The following is a 22,498-nucleotide window of genomic DNA, read 5'->3' as shown; positions in this document are numbered from 1 at the left end:
GATTGGAGTTTAAAAAATTCGAATTCAAACCTATTTAAAATACAACGTAATATTACATTTGGCAAAATCACACTTATAATTCAAATTCAAAAGTCTATAATTCAAATTTACACAATTCTAATTCAAATTGTTTTGTCGTATTTCTGGCTCCATACTATCTATGGTGTGACTTGCCACTAAGTGGCACTAGAAAGCAATGTTCTGTGATGGATTACTAGAATCTCGCGTTTTCTCGCGATATGTGATAGACGACTGCTGCAGAATTCAAACCAGCAGTGTGAGGTTGTCTGGCAGAAAGGCAGTTGGGGCGGTTTATTCTTCAGAGAAAAAAATATATGATCGACTATGTTTTAAATACCAAGCTCTAAAGGTAAATATGCAGACATGATTTAGATGTGACAGTACCGAAACAGACGCTCATCATAAAGGTTACAAGATGTTTTTGATGGAAGTTTAAATAGTTAGCCAGACGCAGTGAACTAATGGGAGTTAACGATTTGCGTCTTGATATTTCAGCTTTGTATAACTAGAAGGCTGTCTGTTTATACATGATGTATCAGTATTAAGAATTTGTATTATTTTACTCAAATACGTTCAAAATTAAAAAGACAGTAATCTTAGCATGCTTCTACATTGCTGACCACATACACACTTTAAAAACAAGGAGCACCTCAGATTTCATAACATCACTCTCTCTCTCTCTCTCTCTCTCTCTCTCTCTCTCTCTCTCTCTCTCTCTCTCTCTCTCTCTCTCATTTCAGATGTCAGATCTTGAGAATGAGTTTAAAGCGTTGCGAAGGAAGGTGCAGGAGGGTGAAGAGGCTCTTCAGAGGGCTGGACAGTATGGACTTCAACTCTTGGATGATAAAATGGATCTACACAACAAACTGGAGGAGCAGCGAATTGAGATGTCCAATGTCATTGAGGTATTGGCCGATCCAGGTTGGCAGCATTTGACCACCAGATCACCGCAACATGATGCTTGACCAATAAATAGTGACTTAAATATGTTACAGTGTCATCTTGTCAGTGTACTTTAATTGCAGGCCCTGGAGCAAGAGAAATACTCTCTGCTTAGGGAAGTTGAGTTAAAGGGCCGCATATTGGAAAGTCTTCGTTCCGAATTTGATGTTGTCAAAAACCACCAGAAACATCAGCTGGAGCAGCAGCAAACTCTTTTGGAGAGGAGTCATGCTCTTGAGATCAGTGACTTAAAGAATAAGGTCAGCTCATATGTTATTGTAGGTAATGCCTCAGCATTTGGTTATGAGAATTTTTGGTTCTTAAGGTAGTTTATTTTCCTGAACAAAATGCTAATGATTTGTCTTTTTAGGTGGAGAAAATGAAGGCAGATTTAGAGGAAGCTCAACTGGCTGGGAAGCAGATGAAGCACAAGCTGGACCAGCAATCTGAAGCACTGAGCAGCAAAACTGAAGAGCTGCGTTTCTTTACTGAGCGTGCACATGAAACCATGTCCTCAGAGATCCTGGAGCTGCAAGTGCAGAAGATGGACATGGAATCAGTAATGGTAAAGTCTAACATACTCCGGTATGTCTTTTCATGGAAGAATATCAAATATTTATAAAAAAATAAGTAGTGCTGGTCGATAAGGCAAAACATTTTAATCACATTTTTTTTTTTTTCTAAATTAAAGCTACACTATGTAAGATTTTTTGTTAGAAATAATTAAAAAAAAAATTTAAAAAAGAGATGGAGTTTATCTTGCTAGAAAGGCAAGCTATTTTATTAAACCGATTGTTAGCCAGGTAGCTCTCTTAGTGCAGTAGTTCGTTAGATAGCGTTAGCCACTATAATGTGGCATTTTATTATGGATAATGAATCTGCAGTGCTTTCATTTTCGAGGAAGGAAGGACAATGGAAAAACTTTAATGCTGGTAAAAATGCCAATCTCTAAACTAGTTACTACCTTGGTCTATTTTCCTTGTAATAGTTTCCAACATTTGATTTTATCTGATGTGACTAGCAACCGTCATGTCTAATGTCATTGTTGTAAAGCTGTTTATCTTAAAAATACAGCTGAATATATGATACTTACCTGCTCATAAGGCATATTAATATATGGCTTTTTCTTCCCTCTGTTATTTATTTATTCACTTTTTGCGGGGAGGCGGAGAGTTTTGTTGTCATTAGTGGCATTCTGATAAGATGATCACCTGGAACCTTGGTTACTTCTCAAACCACAAGATTCGTCTGCGCAGAAGAGCAGAGTCGAAGCCCAACTCATGTAATTACCAAAACTATGTTCCTCCGCAAGTAACTTGCAGTTTTTTGCTTCAACCACTCGAGAGCAAAAAGTTACATAGTGCAGCTTTAAGGATTCATAAACTCTGAAACTTTAACGTCATAAAAAAATGCAGGCAACCTGGTTGGAGAAATGAAAGTTCTATTCATTATAGAAAAAAATAGGAGTTCAAGAAAAAAAACATTAAAAAACAGAATGCTCCACACAGGAAGTTGTCAACATTGTGTACATATTAAATAAATTGAAAACTAAATATTCCAGATGTTCAGAAATAACAGTTTAAAATAAGAAAACTGCTAAATAAAAGTTAGCTACAAAACAATATTTTGAGTCCAGACATCAAAACAATCTATAATCTGCAGAGTGATCTATACTCACTTTTAGAGCCAGCTAAACGCTACCTATCATACTTACCGTAATTTCCGGACTATTGAGCGCACCTGAATATAAGCCGCACCCACTGAATTTAAAAAAAAATATTATTTTGGACATAAATAAGCCGCACCTGTCTATAAGCCGCAGGTGCCTACCGGTACATTGAAACAAATGAACTTTACACAGGCATTAACGAAACACGGCTTGTAACAAAAATAAATAGGCTTTAACAAAACACGGAGTGGCAGCGGGGGCGTGGTCAAGCGCCCGTCCGGGAGAGAAAAGCCGTAAGGGCGCTTACACCTGAGCTAAATTATGTCTAACACCGGTGTCTAATTTCAGTAAGCATGGGGAGAGCGGCATAAAAAGGCAGCAGCCACAGAGCCTCGAGAGTGACACACGTCAGTCTAGTGTTGGCGCATAGAAGAATTGAGAAACTTTAGAAAATTGAAACATTGCTGTGGCCATTAAAAGCCTTACCTGGAACGTCAAGTGCCCTGCTGAAAACTGTCACACTGGTGCCCGTGTGACAGTTTTCCCAAGAAGGACACGTGAAGCAAGGCACTTGAAATTAGACACCGGTGTTAGACATAATTTAGCGCAGGTGTAAGCGCCCTTACAGTTTTTCTCTCCCGGACGGGCGCTTGACCACGACCCGCTGCCACACACGGCTTGTAACAAAAAATAAAACATTTGCAGTAAACAGTAGCCTACCAAGAAAGTCATTGTCACTATCTTCCTCGTCCTGTGCACTGAAACCACTGAAGTCATCTCCTTCGGTGTCGGAGTTGAATAGCCTCAGCTTTAGTTGTCTTTTTGCAGTCAATTCATCACGCTGCTGTTTCCAACGTCTTATCATCAACTCATTAAGACCAAGCTCCCGTGCAGCAGCTCTATTTCCTTTTCCAACAGCCAGATCAATCGCCTTCAACTTGAAAGCTGCATCATATGCATTTCTCCATGTTTTTGCCATGATGAGGGTGACAAAATCACTACCGTAATCAGAATGATGGGAAGTTTGAGCACGCTCGATTTAATCTAAACAGTAAACAAAAAAAGTTGTTTGACCTTAACCTGTTCGGCAATTTCATTGGTCTAATGAAAGCTTCACGCCGCCAAAAAACTTGAGCACGTCACAGAATTTATTTTTTTTTTTTATAAAATTTGAAAGCGGGAAAAATCCATATATTAGCCGCGTCATTGTTTAAGCCGCGAGGTTCAAAGCGTGGGAAAAAAGTTACGGCTTATAGTCCGGAAATTACGGTACTATTAGTTGGCAAAAATGGTTGGTCACCTACCAGAGTCAAGATGTATACTACAGTTGTTAGTACAGCATGAATCCATCTAGCTGTCTCGCTTCATTGATGCTGTTCAAGCATCCATTTGTGGTTGGTATTTAAGAGATTTAAATACTTTAATTTCAATTAATTCCAGGCATCCAAGGAGCATCCAGTCACCGAACAACATGGTCTACATTTTAATAATGGCGTTCTATTACAATCACATTAACTTTATTAATGTTACTTGTATTAAAGTCACTATGAATGAAGTGTCACCCACTGTTGTTTTAAATGAGTTTGACAGGTAGCTGGAAATGTTCAAGGGACAAAGACGTCACTTCCTTAAACCAACGAATAGCCCCGAAATTATCTATAGTACACTTGAAACATGTCACAGATCAAAGCAATAGTTAGAAAACTATCTGAAATATCATGGTAAAAGAGGTGGTGGCTATAGCCTTTCCATATGATTTGGTACTAAGAGCTTGTAACTGTCATGTAAATAAAGCTTTATTATGAATAATACACCTTTATAATAATACATATGTACATTTTTCACAATTCCTGACATTTAAGCATAGAAAACATTCTCTGTCTTATGTCAGTTAGGATCACTACTTATTTTAAGAATGTGAAATGTCAGAATAATAGTAGAGAGAATTATTTATTTCAGATTTTATTTCTTTCATCACATTCCCAGGTAGTCAGAGGTTTGCATTCACTTTGTAAGTATTTTGTAGCATTGCCTTTAAATTGTTTAACTTGGGTCAAATATTTTGGGTAGCCTTCCACAAGCTTCTTACTATAAGTTGCTGGAATTTTGGCCCATTCCACCAGATAGAGCTGGTGTAACTGAGTCAGGTTTGTAGGCCTCCTTGCTCGCACAGGCTTTTTCAGTTCTGCCCACAAATTCTACAGTCTATTGGATTGAGGTCATGGCTTTGTGATGGCCACTCCAATACCTTGACTTTGTTGTCCTTCAGCCATTTTGCCACAACTTTGGAGGTATGCTTTGGGTCAGTGTCCATTTGGAAGACCCATTTGCCACAGAGCTTTAACTTCCTGGCTGATGTCTTGAGATGTTGCGTCAATATATTCACATAATTTTTCTCCCTCATCTATTTTGTGGAGTAAACCAGTCCCTCCTGTCGCAGAACGCCCACACAACATGATGCTTCCAACCCCATGCTTCATGGTTGGGATGGTGTTATTTGGCTTTCAAGCTTCACCCTTTTTCCTCCAAACATAACAATGGTCATTATGGCCAAACAGTTGCATTTTGACTTCATGAGACCAGAGGAAATTTCTCTAAAAAGTAAGATCTTTATCCCCATGTGCACTAGTAAACTGTAGTCTGTCTTTTTATGGCGGTTTTGGAGCAGTGGCTGCTTTCTTGCTGAGCGGCCTTTCAGGTTACGTCAATATAGGACTTGTCTATCTATTTCCTCCAGCATCTTCACAAGGTCCTTTGCTGTTGTTCTGGTATTGATTTGCATTTTTCGCACAAAAACAACTTTCATCTCTAGGAGACAGAATTCATCTCCTTCCTGAGTGGTATGGTGGCTGCGTGGTCCCATGATGTTATACTTGCATACTTTTGTTTGTACAGATGTATGCGGTGCCTTCAGGTGTTTGGAAATTGCTCCCAAGGATAAACCAGACTTGTGGAGGTCCACAAATATTTTTCTGTGGTCTTTGTTGATTTCTTTTGATTTTAGTATGATGTCAAGAAAAGAGGCACTGAGTTTGAAAGTTGGCCTTAAAATACATCCACAGGTACACCTCCAATTGACTTAAAGTTGATGTCCTAAACGACTTGCCAAAACTATAGTTTGCTAATATGAAATTTGTGGAGTGGTTAAAAAATGAGTCTTAATGACTTCAACCTAAGTATATGTAAACTTCTGACTTCAACTGTGTATATAAATATAATGTTTGCTAATATTTTTATGTGAAACCTCGATTTAAAAAAACAAAAATCAAAACGTAAATTCAAATTTATAAGTAATGTCTGTTGAATTATGTGCTCCATTCATTTAAACACATTCAAAAGCATGAGAGCGGAGTTCATCCAAATACATTTTGTGTGACATCATATCCTGTCTGTTGCGCTGTCCAAAACAATTTAGCATGCTCAAAGTCTAGTGTGACTGTGGCTTACAACATCTACATCAACGTCTTGATAATTTTACAGTGATAACTTGTAGTTGTTCCATTGTAAATGGAAGGCTGTGAAAGTGTGCCACTTTGGTAGTTGGTCAAATTTAAAGGTACTGAAGTGTGGGACATTGCCTTTCAGGAGACTTTAGAGCAGGAACTTCAGGAGGCACGATACAAAGAAGAACAGCTGAATTTGGCCAACACGACCCTCCAGAGGCAACTGGAGAGACTCACAGAGGAGAAGGAAGAGAGAGAGAAAGAGGCAGTGTCCTGCTATAATGCTTTGGAAGTATGTAAATAAGCATTGTCAAGTTAATGTGTTTGCTAAATATTCATTATTGGTTGAGTTAAAGTGAATAATGCAGGAAATGCTCTAGACCAAGATTTCTGATACTAAAATGTTGGTCCCCATGGAACCACTTTTCAAACTTTTTGTGCTGATTTTGGGGAAATTCTACATAATGGATTAAAAGTCAAATGTGTTAAACAGAGTTGAAAGTACTACACTTGTAGCTAAAATCATTATCAAAGTATTTGATAAATATATACAACAAATACACATGCAAGGGGCAGTAGGGTAATTTGAATGACGGACATTCAAATTCTGCCGAAATCTGTGGAGCTTTCTGCGAATTGTGAATGCGCTGTTTCCAGTCCGGCTTGCTGATGAAAAGTTTTTCTGCATTACTTCCTGCATTTCTGTGTAAATTCTTGATTAAAAGCTTTTTTATTGTGTTGTATTATTGTAACTACTTGCACAATATGCATAAAGTTGAATCTGATTTTGAGGATTTAACTGGAATTGAAGGCAAAAACTTTGTTCTCTCCAATGTAGAAAGCTCGTGAAGCCAACCAAGATCTTCAAATCCAACTAGAACAAGTGTTGCAACAGGCACAGGATCCCAACAGCAAAGGCAATTCCTTGTTTTCTGAGGTACACATTATGCTTTTTATGCCATAAGTGTTTGTGGGCAGTAATTCCCCAAATGCTCTGGCATCACATGAAGGTCAAAAAGGAGTGAAGTTTCCTGCTGGTATGGAAAGCATTGCATGACTGGCTAAAGGACCTATAGGATTATTCCTCTTGGCATTATTCCCTCCTGTTTAAAATAAGGCATGAGTAATTGAAGAAACTGTACCTTATTTTCAAAACAATACAATATTAATTTAGAAAGGAAGATAAACCTATAACAAAATGGCAAATATAAGCTTAGTCACACTAAATGCTCCAGAGTATAATAGGGTTTCATACATCATTACAGGATAGTTAAAAAGCATTGTAAAGTATTTTAAGGCATAGGTTGGTGTGCCATGACACAAAATATGTGGATTTGCACAGGTAGAGGACAAAAGAGCAGAGATGGAAAGGCAAATGAACAGCATGAGAAGACAGTACGAGTCTCTACAGAAGCAGCATGTTCTCACCAAACAACACATGCACCGTATGAAGGTAAAACACATTAAGGCTATTTGCGAATGGAATAGATATTTAATTGACATTTTTCCACATTAGCAAAGGGAATCACATCTGTTTTCCTTCTGTCTGCTGTTTTAGATGCAGTTAGCCACCCTTATGCAGCTGCAGGGCAACAGGGCCGACCCAGCCCAGCTTGAACGATTGCAGTTCATGTTATCTGAAAAGAACAATGAAATAGAGACCTTGATGATGAAAGTAAGAGAGCTGGAAAAAGCAAAGGTAAGTCGATCATGTTACATATTACTTCCCACGTATAAATGAAACATAGTAATTACAGTTTGGAAAATATTGCTAATAATTCCTTTACCAACAGGTGTCTGTAACAGACCAGCATCAACCTGTCCAGTCTAAAGAAAATGAGCTTGTGGATGAGACTTACTACACAGATCTATTAAAAATGCAACTTTCAAATTCAAAGTGAGTGTTCTATTACAACTTATTTGCACTGCTGGCAGACAGCACTTCAGCAATGTTTAATACAGTTGTAAAATGTATTTATATAGAAAAGATGCAGAGAAACTGAAGGATGAGTTATCCATGGCAAGAATGAAGGGTCTCTCTGAAAGTCAGAGAGTGTTGGAGTTAGAGAGGAAACTCTATGGTGCAGAGCAAATGCTGAAACAAAGACACAGTGACAACATGAAGCTCCAAGTCAAGCTTGAAGAACTACAGATGAAATACACACCGAATGGTAATTACAATCTTGAAAAGTTACATTGTAGAATGACTGAGTTTTAAAGGAGTAGTTCCCCCCCAAAATGAATGTTCTGTCTTTATTTAAGCACCCCCATGTTAAAGAAAAAGATCTGTCTATACAATGACAGTTCATATTGACCAAGCTGCTGAAACGATGTTAATTACCACATACGTCATTGGTAAAATGACATATTCCAAGTTTTCTTAAGCCATACAATAGTTTTGTGTGAGGAACAGACTGAATTTTAAATCTTTATTAATTTGCAAATCAAATAATTTATGTAAATTAATTATTCATCTCTTTAATCAAATGTGGTACCTATTGTGCAAGTTTGACATCTTGACTTTGTTGACCAGACACATGTGAACTGAAGATGTTTGATGTTATTATTAGAACTTTTCCAACTGCAGGGACTAAAGCCCATTTTAGGTACTTTGTGTGCCTGTTACTGTGTGGTTAACTTGCATCAAGAAGTCTTTAAGTCAATGAGTGTATTGAGTATGAGTATTTCAGTACAGTAATTTATGTCGAGTCATAAGTAAGGAATAATCCACAGTTAGTTGTGCGTTAAACGATTTTCAATACACAACGTGGAGGCAAAGAACCTTGGCCTCCACAAAGTGCATTTAAAATCGTTTAACACACACACCTAGCCTTGGATTATCCCACTTATACCATAGCATTGATTATTTAAAGCTGTCATTAATTAATGCAGTGCACATTTTGACTGGAAGAATAAAAAATAATGGTTAACTTTGTCTACAGGTTGTTAGATCTACAGTTCTGGCAGTTTTAAATCAGAAACAGGATAAAGTAGTGCAATAATATTGTTTTTTGGAGACCAAACACTTTAAGAAACTGTGGATTTAAATAATCAATCCAGAAATAATAATACCCACATAATGTAGAAGGGTTGGCACTCCTGATCCAAAACGCTCTAATCCTGCAGACTTTGACCTCTGAGACATCTATATAGTATCCATTAAGGCTGATTGATTGAATTAATAATAAAATGGTGATATGGTGTTACTCGATTTCAAAACATCAAAAGGCTGTGTGTTATGAAACAAACTCCATTCAGAACTTCAGTCAGCGATGTGTGATTGCTGGGTGTCCTATAGCGGTTATAGGTGCACATGTTGAGTAGGGCAGCCATTTTAGATTAATATTTATCATATTGCAATATAAATCATCTTGTCTTGTCTTGCCGGACAGAGAAAGACACATTTGATGGGTCCCGGTTACCTTCTCCATTACTGTGCAAAACAGCTGAATGTCAAACCATACTTTCCTAATAAACATTTTGGGTGAGTAATACGGGGTTGATGAACACTTGTCTTTTCTGGGTTTCGTTTAGCTTCACTGTTGATTTAAAGATGACCCTGCACCCTGATGATGTTCCTCTTTAAGAGTTCTCATCTAGATAGTTTCTAAAGGAAAAGTGTTGGTGAGAAGACTGTTGGTGAGAAAGGGCCTAACGACATCCTTTTTGGAGCTAGATAGATGTGGTCACTATGAACTGTTGTGGAGATTCTTAAATGCTGTTTTTGTGCTGCTCGAAATAAATAACAGCATATGGGTTTGGAATGATATGATAGTAAGTAAATAATGACAGAATTTTCCTTTTGGGTGAACTATTCCTTTAATGTGTAAATTAGTTCACTGCTGTAGTAATTTATCCATAGGCTTATATAAAATGCTCTGGAATGCCTTACATGTAACGTTGTGTATTCAGAGGTGAATAAATCACAAGTACAGAAGCGTCGCCGTGAGAAGTTTCCAGTAGTCACTACAGAGGAAAAGTCAGCACCTAGCAAAGAGGAAACTGTGACAATGGATATTGAGCCAGCCAAGACCTCTAGTGGAAATACAGAGGAAAAAGCTCTCAGTCATCCTGTTGAGAAGCCCACCGTGGTCCCGTTACAGTCTGCACAAACCACAGAGCCCAACCCGGTCTTGCCTCGTGAAAACAAGTCTGTCCGAATCTGTGAGGATCCCCCAGTCTGCATTCCTGATGCACCCAGGTCAGTGCCAACCTCTGCATGCCAACCCTTCTCCCTTCTGCCTCACTGCTTGAACTTTACCATCTTTGTCATCTCCCTCTTCCTGGGTTTCATGAGGACGCTCACTCCTAGACAATCTTTTCTTGATCTATCGCTGCCTCTCAGGAATCCTGTAGCTCGGTGGAACTACTTTTGACATTTAATCTCATGTGATCCTGGCTTAATTGTTGGAAATTCTTTATTAGGAATAACCCCTTGAGAGGTACCACCAAGATTTGTATGCTTAATGGTACACTGCAAGAAATGTCAAGTTCAAAAGTGTACTATATTATCTTTAAGGACTGATAACTCAATGGGAAATGTCATTTCTTTAAAGGGATGGAGTGACATTTATGTCTGCATTTCAACTGTAGGATAATTTTAACTGTGACATTGAAATTCTAACTCCTGTGGTGATAGTAATAATGTTAATTCTAACTCCTGTGGTGATAGTAATAATGTTAATTATCACTTTTAGCACTATCTGTATTTTGAACCACCACAAACTGAATGGTTTGCCTGTATGTCTCCTGTTAATGTCTGCAGTAGCAAGATTGACGATCAAACACACAGCAATGAAGAAGAGAACTGGAGAGCTGAGAAAAAGAGGAAAAAGTACCAACCTACCCACGTTAACTCAGAAAAAACCATGGCAAGCGAGTGTGCTCAACAGTAGTGCTAATGTAAATTGTAATTGTTTTATAGTTTGTTAAAGAATTTTGTCAAGTTTATGCTTGTAATTAAGATATTTTTTAATAATAATTTGAACCATAACATGCACATGCTTTACAGCACATCTTTAATACATTTAGCAATACCTCTGTTATGAACTATTTAAGCCAGTTGAACATTGAATAAAAAAATCTGAAATTATACATTTTGGTGATTAATGCTTTGATGTTATAAACTTGCTTAACATACTAATGTACTGCACTTGCAGTATAGTTCTATTTATGCAGAATAACTAACATTTGGGCAATAAGAGAGCTCAGACTTTGAGACACATATGATTTGATAATATACAAACTAATGTGGTATCTGGGTAACGAGGAACATTTCTGACATTAAAGCCCTATAGGTTCTGCTTCAGCAATAGTTTGCGAAGCACTTCTGTTATATTTCTGCAAGTCAAGTTAACAAATCAAATTACTTTATTGTCACTCAACCATATACACAATTGCAACAGTGGGTGAAAATCTTGTGTGCAGTTCCGAGCAACATAGCAGTCATGACAGTGATGAGACATATACCAATTACAGTAAATAACACAATTTACATCAATCTAATATACACATATTACACACAACACAATGTACAAATAATAATATACAATGTACAGTATACAATACACACAATATAGAATACACAGTATACAATAAAAGTAGTATATACAGTGTATATATATATATATATATAATATACAGTAGGTTGTATGTGCTGTATTGACATCCAGGCTGTCATTTGCCAGTGTGTTGTTAAGAGAGAATATGCTTTATTACAGACAGTCCAGTGTAAGATTACTAAAGTGCAGTGCCGATTATTGATCGTGAGAGATCAAGTGTTCAAAAGTCTAATTGCTTGGGGGAAGAAGTGGGTCCTGATGCTGTGATATCGCCTGCCTGATGGTAGCAGTGAGAGCAGCCCATGACTCGGGTGGCTGGAGTCTCTGTTGATCCTCCGAGCTGTTTTCACACCGCCTGTTATATATGTCCTGGAGGGAGGGAAGCGCACCTCCGATGATGCGTCTGGCAGTTTGCACCACCATTAGCAGGGCTTTGTCCATTAATTACATATATTATTTATTGCCCTTTCTACAGAAAGATTGTACAAAATTAAACTTTATTTAAAACTAACATTTTAACCTTTGGACATCGAACACATGACACGTGTAAAAATATGTGTAGATGTTTTCAAAATTTTGGACATAAGTGTGCCAGTGATTTTACGTTTTGGTTTGTATTTTGCTAAGAATCAACAACAAAAAAATTCTGTAGAATAACAGTTTGTTGGCTTTGTTGTTTTTTTGTTGCATTTATAGGCTAGCAAAAAAAAAATCTAAACATCTAAATTGTTTACAAAATTTTTTTTGTATATTTCTTATTTAAGAAAACAGAAACACAAACAATTTTACAAAAAAAGTTGCATCAGTGGAAGCTTGCACATGTTTAAATATAATCATTTACATCACTTGTACATGGGAATACAAAATACATTTTATATATATATATATATATATATATATATATATATATATATATATATATATATATATCATTCAGGGGCAGGAAAGATCTCATCAAAACATGTAGGAAAATAATAAATAAAGAAAATCAATAATGTATCTTATAACTCTTATTAAGCACTTGATTTCTAACAAGAATTCTGCAAACTGAAAAACTTGACAAGTGTTTTCTAGGTCTCTGTTATTGTTTTCAAAATAAACATAGATTGTCTTTGATACAAAATCATATTTTAAATGTAGCTTGGAAAAACAAATGAGACTCAAATCATGCCAAAATCTGATATAACAAGAAAAACATATGATCAAGACTCACAAAAGATACATGAGCTATTCACATCAGAGTATATATAAAAGTAGGTTACAAGGGTACATCTTATGCAAGATTTTAAAATGCACATCTTTGATTTTATAAGTCTTTATAAGTTATTTTCATACGATATTTATAGGGTAACAACCATGCTTTCTTCCAATGTATGTTGTTGATGATGATATAGAGTTCCAGTGGAATTTTCCTCTTGGGGAAATAGAATATTGACGAATAAATAGTATTATTACATGTTTTACTCACTGATCTATATATATATGTTAAATCCATTAGCATATTTGTCCTCGCATATCTGCACATTTTTATTGTAATGTTCAGTTTAATAGTCAATTTTTGTGTGTACATGGAAGCTTTTGTTATTGAACAAATAAATATGTATGATTTCCTTGAGTGTCCATATGTCAATAAACTTATTTCTGATTATGATTTCAAAGATCAGGGGATTGTTGAAATAATTAAATGCTCACAAGCTGGTATGTACATATTCCAGAAATAAATGCAAATGGATAATTCCATTAAGTAAAGGTAAATTAATTGATGTGTATATATATACACACACACATACTGCATGTGAACTTGTGTGTGTGTGTATACTATAATACATTTTTACATTTGGTTCTTCTGAAAGAACTCTTTATTCTTAAAAGAGGTACTGTCTAGTTACAATAGCAACACAAATTTAGTGGTTTTTATTAACAACTTTAAAACTTGTTGATGTGCACACACACATTTAGTTAACATTTACTATATAATCTAGTTAATAATGTTGAAAAATTATGCAAATGTAGAATTTGTCAACATTATGAACAATGAGCATCAACAGGATTAAACTGAAGGCAGAGAAACTTTGCATCCTGTAACAATCTGCAGATGTCGCTAGTGGATACTTTTACTTTAAAAAGGGGCATAAATACATTTTGGTGTTGTATTTTTACTGTTGATTATTAAAGATTATGATCGTTATGCCAACTCTACATGGGGATAACGACTAATGTGTGCTTAATAGGTACACAGTCATAAATTACAACCTGTGGGCACCTTAGCCACATCCTTCAGTGAGTGTTGTTTCACGGTTAAACCCCGGCCCGCACAGGCCGCGAAGCCCTCTGTCGGTAAGGAATAGTAAAATGGCCGCCAGAGCACTTCCGGTAGCTTCACCGACTGTTATTTTGTTGTTAATTTATTTTATTTACTTGTAATATTTTGTATTGATATTGTTTTATTTTTATACTGTTCTTATTGCAATTATTGTTATTGTCATTCTGTATTTGATTATTGTGTGATTTTGATAAAAAAAAATTGTTATAATAAATAATAAAAAACCTACTGCTGTGAGCAATCCAGTTATATATATAGATCAGTGGTTTTTACTCCGTAAAGAAACGCTTTTCAACAAATGGGGAGAGAGCACTGATCTATATATAGATCAGTGGGAGAGAGGCTCAACTTTGTTTGCGTCATGAGAACGTGTTTCCTTTTGTAGCCAATCGCAGTGTCCGAATACAATGACGTTCATCAAAACACACACCTCTCTTTGTTTGATTGGTTCACGTATCCCATTTAGACGGTTAGCGGAAGTGCGCATGCGCTCTGCGGCATTACTTATCAACAAAATAAATTAAACAGATTTAGTAGTTCGTACTGTAAGTTGAGCAATTTCTTTATGACCTTTTAGAGAAATTAATAACCGAGTTTGGGGGTGGGTTTTATTTTCGGATGGTCTCGTGTATATGTTAGACATGCGATTGAACCCCACTGTCTGTGGAATTAGAATATAACGCGTATGACGTTTTCTTTGTCCAATATAACGATGACCAGACGTATAATGCAAAGCAAGAGGAGTAGCAGTTTTGGGGTGACGATAACTCTCTGGCTTTATGGTCTTCATCTCATATGTGCCCACAATGTGAAGGTGAGATCTGCTATTGGGATGTTTAAAAATATTGTATTTAATTTTCTGTACTAACTTAATAGTAGCATTGTTTCGCTTGCAGTCCCCAACAGCCCTAACTATAAAAGAGGACTCTGGTGATCTTAACCAGGTTGAAGAGACACAGTTAGATGATGAGGATCCTGAGGACCTGGAGGTGTTTCATCCCACAAACAATTGGCAAACTCTCAGACCAGGTGTATATTCCAATAAGCCACAGAACTGGCTGTTTATCTTCAAAACTGTTTAGTTTTAAATAGTTAGATGAAGCACTTGTTCTGCTTTTCGTGATTATTAATGGGTGGCTGTCAAAGTTTGAACAGGTGTGACTCGATGTGTAACTCTAATTATACTCCATTCTTTAGGTCAAGCAGTTCCAGCAGGTTCTCATGTCCGACTGAATCTTCAGACTGGGCAAAGAGAGGTCAAGCTGGGAGAGGAGGAAGGCTTCAAATACTGGAGAGATGGAAATAGGTACTGTGGAACGAGATATGTAGTATACTAAAATCAATACATGGGTGGATTGAGGTGATGCATTGTTATAAATACTGGTGTGATATTGTTATTCCTCATTTGTCATCTTCTGGTTAGGCAAGGAATGATGAACATGCAGACCCCTTCATTCACAGCTCAGGAGTTGAAAGAGGCTCTGAAATATTTAAAAGAAGGAACAGATGATTCTTCAGGCACTAAACAAGTAGGATCATTTAATTTCTTTATCCACTTTCATTTGTTGCTTATTGAGTGCTTTACTACTGATGTTTGGTTTTAGGATGAAGAAGAGGTGAGGGCCAAATTTCGCCCCATCGAAGAGCTGAAAAAAGACATGAAAGCCCTTGACATGCTGATAGAGACAGATGTTCAAGTTATGAAGAGACTTTTAACCCAATTCAATGATTCTAAAAGCACAAGTGAAGAAAAAGTCGCCGCTCTTCTTGACCTGGAGTACCTTGTGCATCAGGTGATGCCTCAATTACAGCTGTGGAACAATTGCTTGAAATTTAGTTAGCAGTTTCTGACAATTGTCGTATCCCTCGCTGTTCTCTCTGCAAATTGCAAGATAATCTTTTCTTTTTTTTTCCTAACAGGTGGACAATGCCCAAAATATGGTGTCCATGGGAGGAATGCATCTGGTTATAAATGCTTTAAACAGTACAGATATTCGTCTTCAGGAGAGTGCTGCCTTTGTGCTTGGATCGGCTGTTTCAAGGTGAGTGCCACACTTGCAATCAAAAAGAGCTATCTAAACACAATCCATTTAGAATTTGTCACAATTATCTGAATTTTTCTAGTAACCCATCAGTGCAAGTTGAGGCGGTGGAAGGTGGTGGATTACAAAAGCTGCTAACATTGCTTGCCACTCAACGACCAATGGCAGTTAAGAAAAAGGTATGAGCCAGCCAAAAAAAACCCTGGACATTTTACTGGTTTATGGCTAGTATTAAATAGTCATTGTCATAGCTAAATGAATATGAATATTCCCTCACTACAGAATTTTATTTAATGCAGGTGTTATTTGCTGTGGCCGCACTACTGCGTCAATTCCCGTTTGCTCAAAGTCACTTTTTGAAGCTTGGTGGTTTGCAGGTGCTTGCCGGACTGTTTCAAACACCAGGCGCAGAGGCCCTGCGTGTGAGAATCATTACAGTCCTCTATGATATGATCGTTGAGAAGGTTGGTTTTTTCCAAAGCACATTCTAATGCTTCGATCTTTATTCCTTTAAGCCAGTGATTCTCATTAGAAAAACTTTCAGTTTAAATATTTTTGCTGAGTAATGAAAAGTTACATTCTTAAATGAAAGAAAACATTATGTGAATTAACTTTTTGTCACTAGGACTACATTGTTCACTAGGACTACATAAGCAGTGGTGGTGGCGGCATAGTGGGCTAAAGCACTGAACTGGTAAGCAGAAGGTTGTAGGTTCGATCCCCACAGCCACCACCATTGTGTCCTTGAGCAAGGCACTTAACTCCAGGTTGCTCCGGGGGGATTGTCCCTGTAATTAGGGCACTGTAAGTCGCTTTGGATAAAAGCATCTGCCAAATGCATAAATGTAAATGTTTTTATACTTTGTGTTCCATCAATACATGAATCCATGATTTTCGAACCCCTTTCTTTCAAAACGAGTATTACTTTTTTAATCTGTGAGACAAACGAATGAGAGCTGGTGATTGTGACTGTCAAGCTCCAAAAGTACATAAAATCACCATAAGTCATCTATATCACTCGTGCTCTATATTTCAATTATTCTGTAGCCATGCTATGGTCACCCATTCGAATCTGGTGCATGCATTGCCGTAGCTAATGGGGTGAAAGTAGGTAATGATTCTAGGGGCCCACAGGGTTTTTTTTTTATATGAAAGAGGCCCTGAGCAATATACGTACACTCAGGGGGCCCAGAATCAACCCTTCACTAAGCCCCGCCCTAAAAGCGTTTCTAACCAATTCTATCTTGGCAACTGTTGCCATGCACCATTTCTCTGTCAGGTGCTTGCTTTTTTTTGCAATGAATGTCTACTGGAGTAATGTGTTTGAGAAGTTTTAATTGGAATTTTATAGAAATTATCCAATAGTTTTTTTTTTTTTTTAAACATTGTTGCTGTGTCACTTAATAAGTAATGGTGACACAAGTTACTTAGAGGATTCATGCTGTTTTTTTTTTCTTTCTTTTAAAAAATCTTTAATTTAAACTCAGTCCTCAGTCTTAGTCCTCATTCCCAAATGAACAATTATAACATCAGCTAGAACACCTACATCTAGTCCAAGGTAAATTAAAGCTAATAACTTGACATTAATTCATTTACGTATTGAATCAGGTCTTAATAAAGGCGATCGTACATAAAAAGTTCACAGCATCATAGTGAATGTGTTATAAGTCGTTATAAGCAGTTCTGTTCATTTACATTATGTTATCGGGTGTGTATCGCCCGACGCTTTTCTCTTTTCAAGTTACTGTGATAATCGTTGGCCTCAATTCTGATTCACAATCTCTGCAGTTTTCAATTAAATTACTGTGTAGTTTAACAATTTATTTGACAAAAACATCAGATAAATATGCTTTTAAAATGTCACTTCATTCCAGCCCACGTAAGAATAGTAACAATTCAGTTCACTGCAATCTCCCATTTATTCCTATGGGGAGTTCTGCAAAGCAAGCAATGATAACCAAGGGGGCGGGGCTTAGTTAAGGGTCAGTTCCGTGCTAAAGCCCTGCGCAAACAAAGACATATTTGTTCAAATAAGTGCAGCACAGGATGCACTGCAATACCAGGTAAAAGTGTAAACCAGGCTTAAAAAAAGTGTTAAAGTGAATGAGATTTGAAAGATTGAGGCAGTCTTTGTTGAGAACCACTGCTTTGCAGCAACATATCATAACCGCAAATTAGCACCATGTCAAAAACAACCAGTTTGTGCAGTTTGCTTTATTTTTAAGTTAAAATGACACCTTTTCAATGTAAACTGTATGTATTCAGCACCTGAATCAGACATTTGAATCAAACCATTCTTGTGCTTTGCATTGTAGGAGCTGATATCACAGGCAGGTCTGGACATTATACCAGATTCCACTCACCAGGAACGTTTGCGACAATATGCTGAAGTGTCCCTTCTGCCTGTGTTGGTAGAGCAGGGGTGGTGCGGCCTTGTGCCTGAGCTTTTAGCTTCTTCCGAGCATGATTGGAGAGAGAAGGCTCTGCGCACTCTGCTTGCCATGATGGCTCAGTGTCAGACTCCGTACAAACAGAACCCCACCCTGACCACTTCTCTTAATGAACTGCACAAACAGTATAAAGAACTGGCCCTCACAGAGCAGGACATAGGGGAGCAGGATGGTTACTTTGGGGAGATCCTGGCACTTGTGAACGCTATGTTGTTTAAAATGCAACATGTGTAGAATGGGACAGCTGCTTTCTCGGAATATCAAGAAGAAATAAAAGGCTTTAAAAAAATTGTGAATGATGCATTTGTCTAGTTGGTCCATTTAGGAATGTGGATTGCCACCATGTTCTGAACACTTTAAAGAAGCCTAAAGTTATGTACTGTATACAGTACATAGATGTTGCATAGGTGTCTAGAACTTTAAAATGCTCAAAGGAAATCAATCAGATTTATGTTTTAAAAGACATGCATTAGCTAGTGTGTTTTTTTTTTTTTTGCTTGGTCAAAATGAGTCGAAATAGGCAAAGGAAGACATTCAAAGAATGAAAGTGGTATGTTTGAAAGTATAGTTTTAATACTTCAATAATAAATGAGAGCTCTTAAATGCTTGATAGTTTTATTGCTTTACATAAGGCATTGTTTCATAAAGTTCCAATAGTGTATAACCTTAAAGAGGTTTACAGGCTAATCTATGATGGAGCGTCATGCGCAGCTGGTTTTTAATGTATTCCAACTGGAAAGCCATTCTGGATGCTATAGCTGTAACAGCAGTGAGTTCAGGGGGTCTCACATTTTCCTTCAAACATTACTCTGACTTTCTGGTTACGGACACTAAAAAGAAAAGAAGATGCATTGTTTAGAAGTGCCACAAATGCTCTGCATTGCAATCGGGATTGCTACAAGTTTGTCCTCTTCAAAATGAAAACTGTCACATGTTTGTTTATCAAAGCTTGGTAGGTTAATAGATAATTGATTCAACACTGACATCTGGACATACCCTGAGTTTTCTCACATCTCCTGCATCAGCCTTCTCAAATAGTTGAATGGACATGAATATTTATTTTATACATCATTTACATTCAGTGGACCTACCTGTTGTCCCAACAAAGCATGCACTCATTTGAGTATGTTATTCTATCATCGCCACACACTGGATTGTACTCGCGGGAACACATGCCATTATTAGCAGACTCTGTACATATGGCCTGTTAAAGAGATATTAGAGAGATTTCCAGGTTAAATCCACGTATCTTAACACTTTACCTCCATTGTTCTTTATTATAAGCAATTAGTTATTTCAAAATGACGAGGTTTCACAAGTGAGCTTACCTCTCGGGGCTGCGGCTCTGCCACTGTGAAAAGAATTTTGAAAAACATGATGATGGGAAATGAACCATGAAAGGCACATACATTTCACAGACAAGGGCTTGACAAAAAAATGGTGCTAAATATGTAAGTTTTGTTTTCTTTTTAACTTACTATGTGTTTAGCTTGAATAGATGCCAAATTCTTATATTAGCTACTTGATGTACACTCACCTAAAGGATTATTAGGAACACCTGTTCAATTTCTCATTAATGCAATTATCTAATCAACCAGTCAAATGGCAGTTGCTTCAATGCATTTAGGGGTGTGGTCCTGGTCAAGACAATCTCCTGAACTCCAAACTGAATGTCAGAATGGGAAAGAAAGGCGATTTAAGCAATTTTGAGCGTGGCATGGTTGTTGGTGCCAGACGGGCCGGTCTGAGTATTTCACAATCTGCTCAGTTACTGGGATTTTCACGCACAACCATTTCTAGGGTTTACAAAGAATGGTGTGAAAAGGGAAAAACATCCAGTATGCGGCAGTCCTGTGGGCGAAAATGCCTTGTTGATGCTAGAGGTCAGAGGAGAATGGGCCGACTGATTCAAGTTGATAGAAGAGCAACTTTGCCTGAAATGACCACTCGTTACAACCGAAGTATGCAGCAAAGCATTTGTGAAGCCACAACACGCACAACCTTGAGGCGGATGGGCTACAACAGCAGAAGACCCCACCGGGTACCACTCATCTCCACTACATATAGGAAAAAGAGGCTACAATTTGCAAGAGCTCAAAATTGGACAGTTGAAGACTGGGAAAATGTTGCCTGGTCTGATGAGTCTCGATTTCTGTTGAGACATTCAGATGGTAGAGTCAGAATTTGGCGTAAACAGAATGAGAACATGGATCCATCATGCCTTGTTACCACTGTGCAGGCTGGTGGTGGTGGTGTAATGTGTGGGGGATGTTTTCTTGGCACACTTAAGGCCCCTTAGTGCCAATTGGGCATCATTTAAATGCCACGGCCTACCTGAGCATTGTTTCTGACCATGTCCATCCCTTTATGGCCACCATGTACCCATCCTCTGATGGCTAATTCCAGCAGGATAATGCACCATGTCACAAAGCTCGAATCATTTCAAATTGGTTTCTTAAACATGACAATGAGTTCACTGTACTAAAATGGCCCCCACAGTCACCAGATCTCAACCCAATAGAGCATCTTTGGGATGTGGTGGAACGGGAGCTTCATGCCCTGGATGTGCATCCCACAAATCTCCATCAACTGCAAGATGCTATCCTATCAATATGGGCCAACATTTCTAAAGAATGCTTTCAGCACCTTGTTGAATCAATGCCACGTAGAATTAAGGCAGTTCTGAAGGCGAAAGGGGGTCAAACACAGTATTAGTATGGTGTTCCTAATAATCCTTTAGGTGAGTGTATGTTGTCATCTCTTTAGACTGAAGCCACAGACTCAAAATTATGTGTTTTATAAACAAAGTTTATTAAAAATGTTAAACAATGTCTTTATATTTGTTATTATCTTTATCATTTCTAGAAACAGCCTTTAATGTTCCTGGGCCTATTTTTGTTTAATGGAAATAGAAAATGTTTTGGCATAAAGTTTGATCGAGATTTTGGTGATACATTTAGGGATCTAATCTTATGTCAACAATTGGACTTTTTTAATTTTATTTTTTTTATACCATCTAAAATGTAGCTGTCCTATATTTGTTTTCCCCTTTCTCAAATATATATTGTTATTTAAGCTTATACAGCAAAAAGACAAATGCCTTTTGAGAACAAAGGTATAATTTCATGTCCCGGTTCTTAGAAGTGCAAATAACACTTACAATTCAACATCCATAAGTGAAACAACACATTGTGGGTCACTCTGTTATGCTTATTATGAGATTTCAGTGCCCAAAGATGTATATTAAAGACAGCAGTAGCCTGGCTAATAAGAAATCTGGATTTTGTTTAATAATTGGTTTAATACTAAATAAACCCCTGTTCAGTCTATGTAGCTTAAATCATGACAAATTTGATACTTACCAGAGAGGCAAATGAAAACAGATACACAGATCAGGATAATCAACTTCATAGTCACTTTGGGTATGCGTTTTTGTGTGTGAAACTCCACAGGTGTTGTTCTCTAGCCAGAGCTCTGTAGTCATATAGCTTTTGTAAATCAACCAACACTCCTCCCTCACTTTTATCTTTTCTGCCTACCTTGTAAGAACCTGACTGGTGACATTCATGTAGTGATCCTACAAACAATGACTAAGGACAGTCAAATACCTTGATAATGGCTTTCTAAGTTTCTGTTTGTCTGTGTCGGTTTGTGAAATATTTTTTTAACCTATCAGTAGATTAAACAGAAGTATAAACCCTTCTTTAAGTGCCTTGGACTACTAGTTAATGACTAATGACATTTGAGGCTAAGGACATTTGTTTGTGGTTTTGCAATGTTATTATGGAGGCCTTTGTATGTTCAAAACAAAACAGTTAAAGATGAATTATATTTAAAAAGAGCATCAGAGAGCTGATCTTAAACATAGCTATCCCACTTTTCTAGGAGAGGCGCAAGACTGGATAATAAAAGTTTTTTTAAAAATGGCCTCATTTTACAAACACGATGTAAAAATCCCTATACATGATTGTTGCTGACAATGATGCATCATTATCTACAGTTGTTTTCCTGTTCAGTAAACATTCATGTTTTCAAAAGCTGCATGAC

The 22,498-nt window shown here is 37.3% G+C and overlaps 3 protein-coding genes across 4 annotated transcripts; 2 read left to right on the top strand and 1 right to left on the bottom strand.

Annotated features, from left to right (window-relative positions):
• Positions 1–263: 263 nt before the first annotated feature.
• spdl1 (spindle apparatus coiled-coil protein 1) lies at positions 264–11,132 on the top strand. The gene is made up of 12 exons (XM_052150209.1): positions 264–370; positions 762–926; positions 1,047–1,223; positions 1,334–1,528; positions 6,218–6,367; positions 6,914–7,012; positions 7,418–7,528; positions 7,634–7,774; positions 7,869–7,972; positions 8,059–8,246; positions 9,988–10,276; positions 10,841–11,132. Exons 2-12 carry the CDS (start codon positions 762–764, stop codon positions 10,968–10,970), a joined length of 1,749 nt encoding a protein of 582 aa, XP_052006169.1. The 5' UTR covers positions 264–370; the 3' UTR covers positions 10,971–11,132.
• A 3,305-nt stretch (positions 11,133–14,437) lies between these two features.
• On the top strand, positions 14,438–18,979 carry sil1 (SIL1 nucleotide exchange factor). Of its 2 annotated transcripts, XM_052149808.1 has the most exons (9): positions 14,438–14,773; positions 14,856–14,988; positions 15,157–15,265; positions 15,383–15,488; positions 15,564–15,752; positions 15,880–16,001; positions 16,084–16,180; positions 16,301–16,465; positions 18,317–18,979. In XM_052149808.1, the coding sequence occupies exons 1-9, from the start codon at positions 14,645–14,647 to the stop codon at positions 18,683–18,685; spliced, it is 1,419 nt and encodes a 472-aa protein (XP_052005768.1). In that variant the 5' UTR covers positions 14,438–14,644; the 3' UTR covers positions 18,686–18,979. The 2 variants fall into 2 exon arrangements, with proteins under 2 accessions (XP_052005768.1, XP_052005767.1); XM_052149807.1 differs by lacking the exon at positions 16,301–16,465.
• A 70-nt stretch (positions 18,980–19,049) lies between these two features.
• On the bottom strand, positions 19,050–21,954 carry LOC127659393 (serine protease inhibitor Kazal-type 1-like). The gene is made up of 4 exons (XM_052149186.1): positions 21,814–21,954; positions 19,780–19,802; positions 19,543–19,655; positions 19,050–19,281 (listed from the first exon to the last, which is right to left on the bottom strand). Exons 1-4 carry the CDS (start codon positions 21,860–21,862, stop codon positions 19,227–19,229), a joined length of 240 nt encoding a protein of 79 aa, XP_052005146.1. The 5' UTR covers positions 21,863–21,954; the 3' UTR covers positions 19,050–19,226.
• Positions 21,955–22,498: the final 544 nt, after the last annotated feature.

Source organism: Xyrauchen texanus, chromosome 19 (genome assembly GCF_025860055.1).
Source record: "Xyrauchen texanus isolate HMW12.3.18 chromosome 19, RBS_HiC_50CHRs, whole genome shotgun sequence".
NCBI classification, from domain to species: Eukaryota; Metazoa; Chordata; class Actinopteri; order Cypriniformes; family Catostomidae; genus Xyrauchen; species Xyrauchen texanus.
The sequence above is the reverse complement of the archived record's forward strand: the minus strand, read 5'-3'. Positions and strand labels throughout refer to the sequence as shown.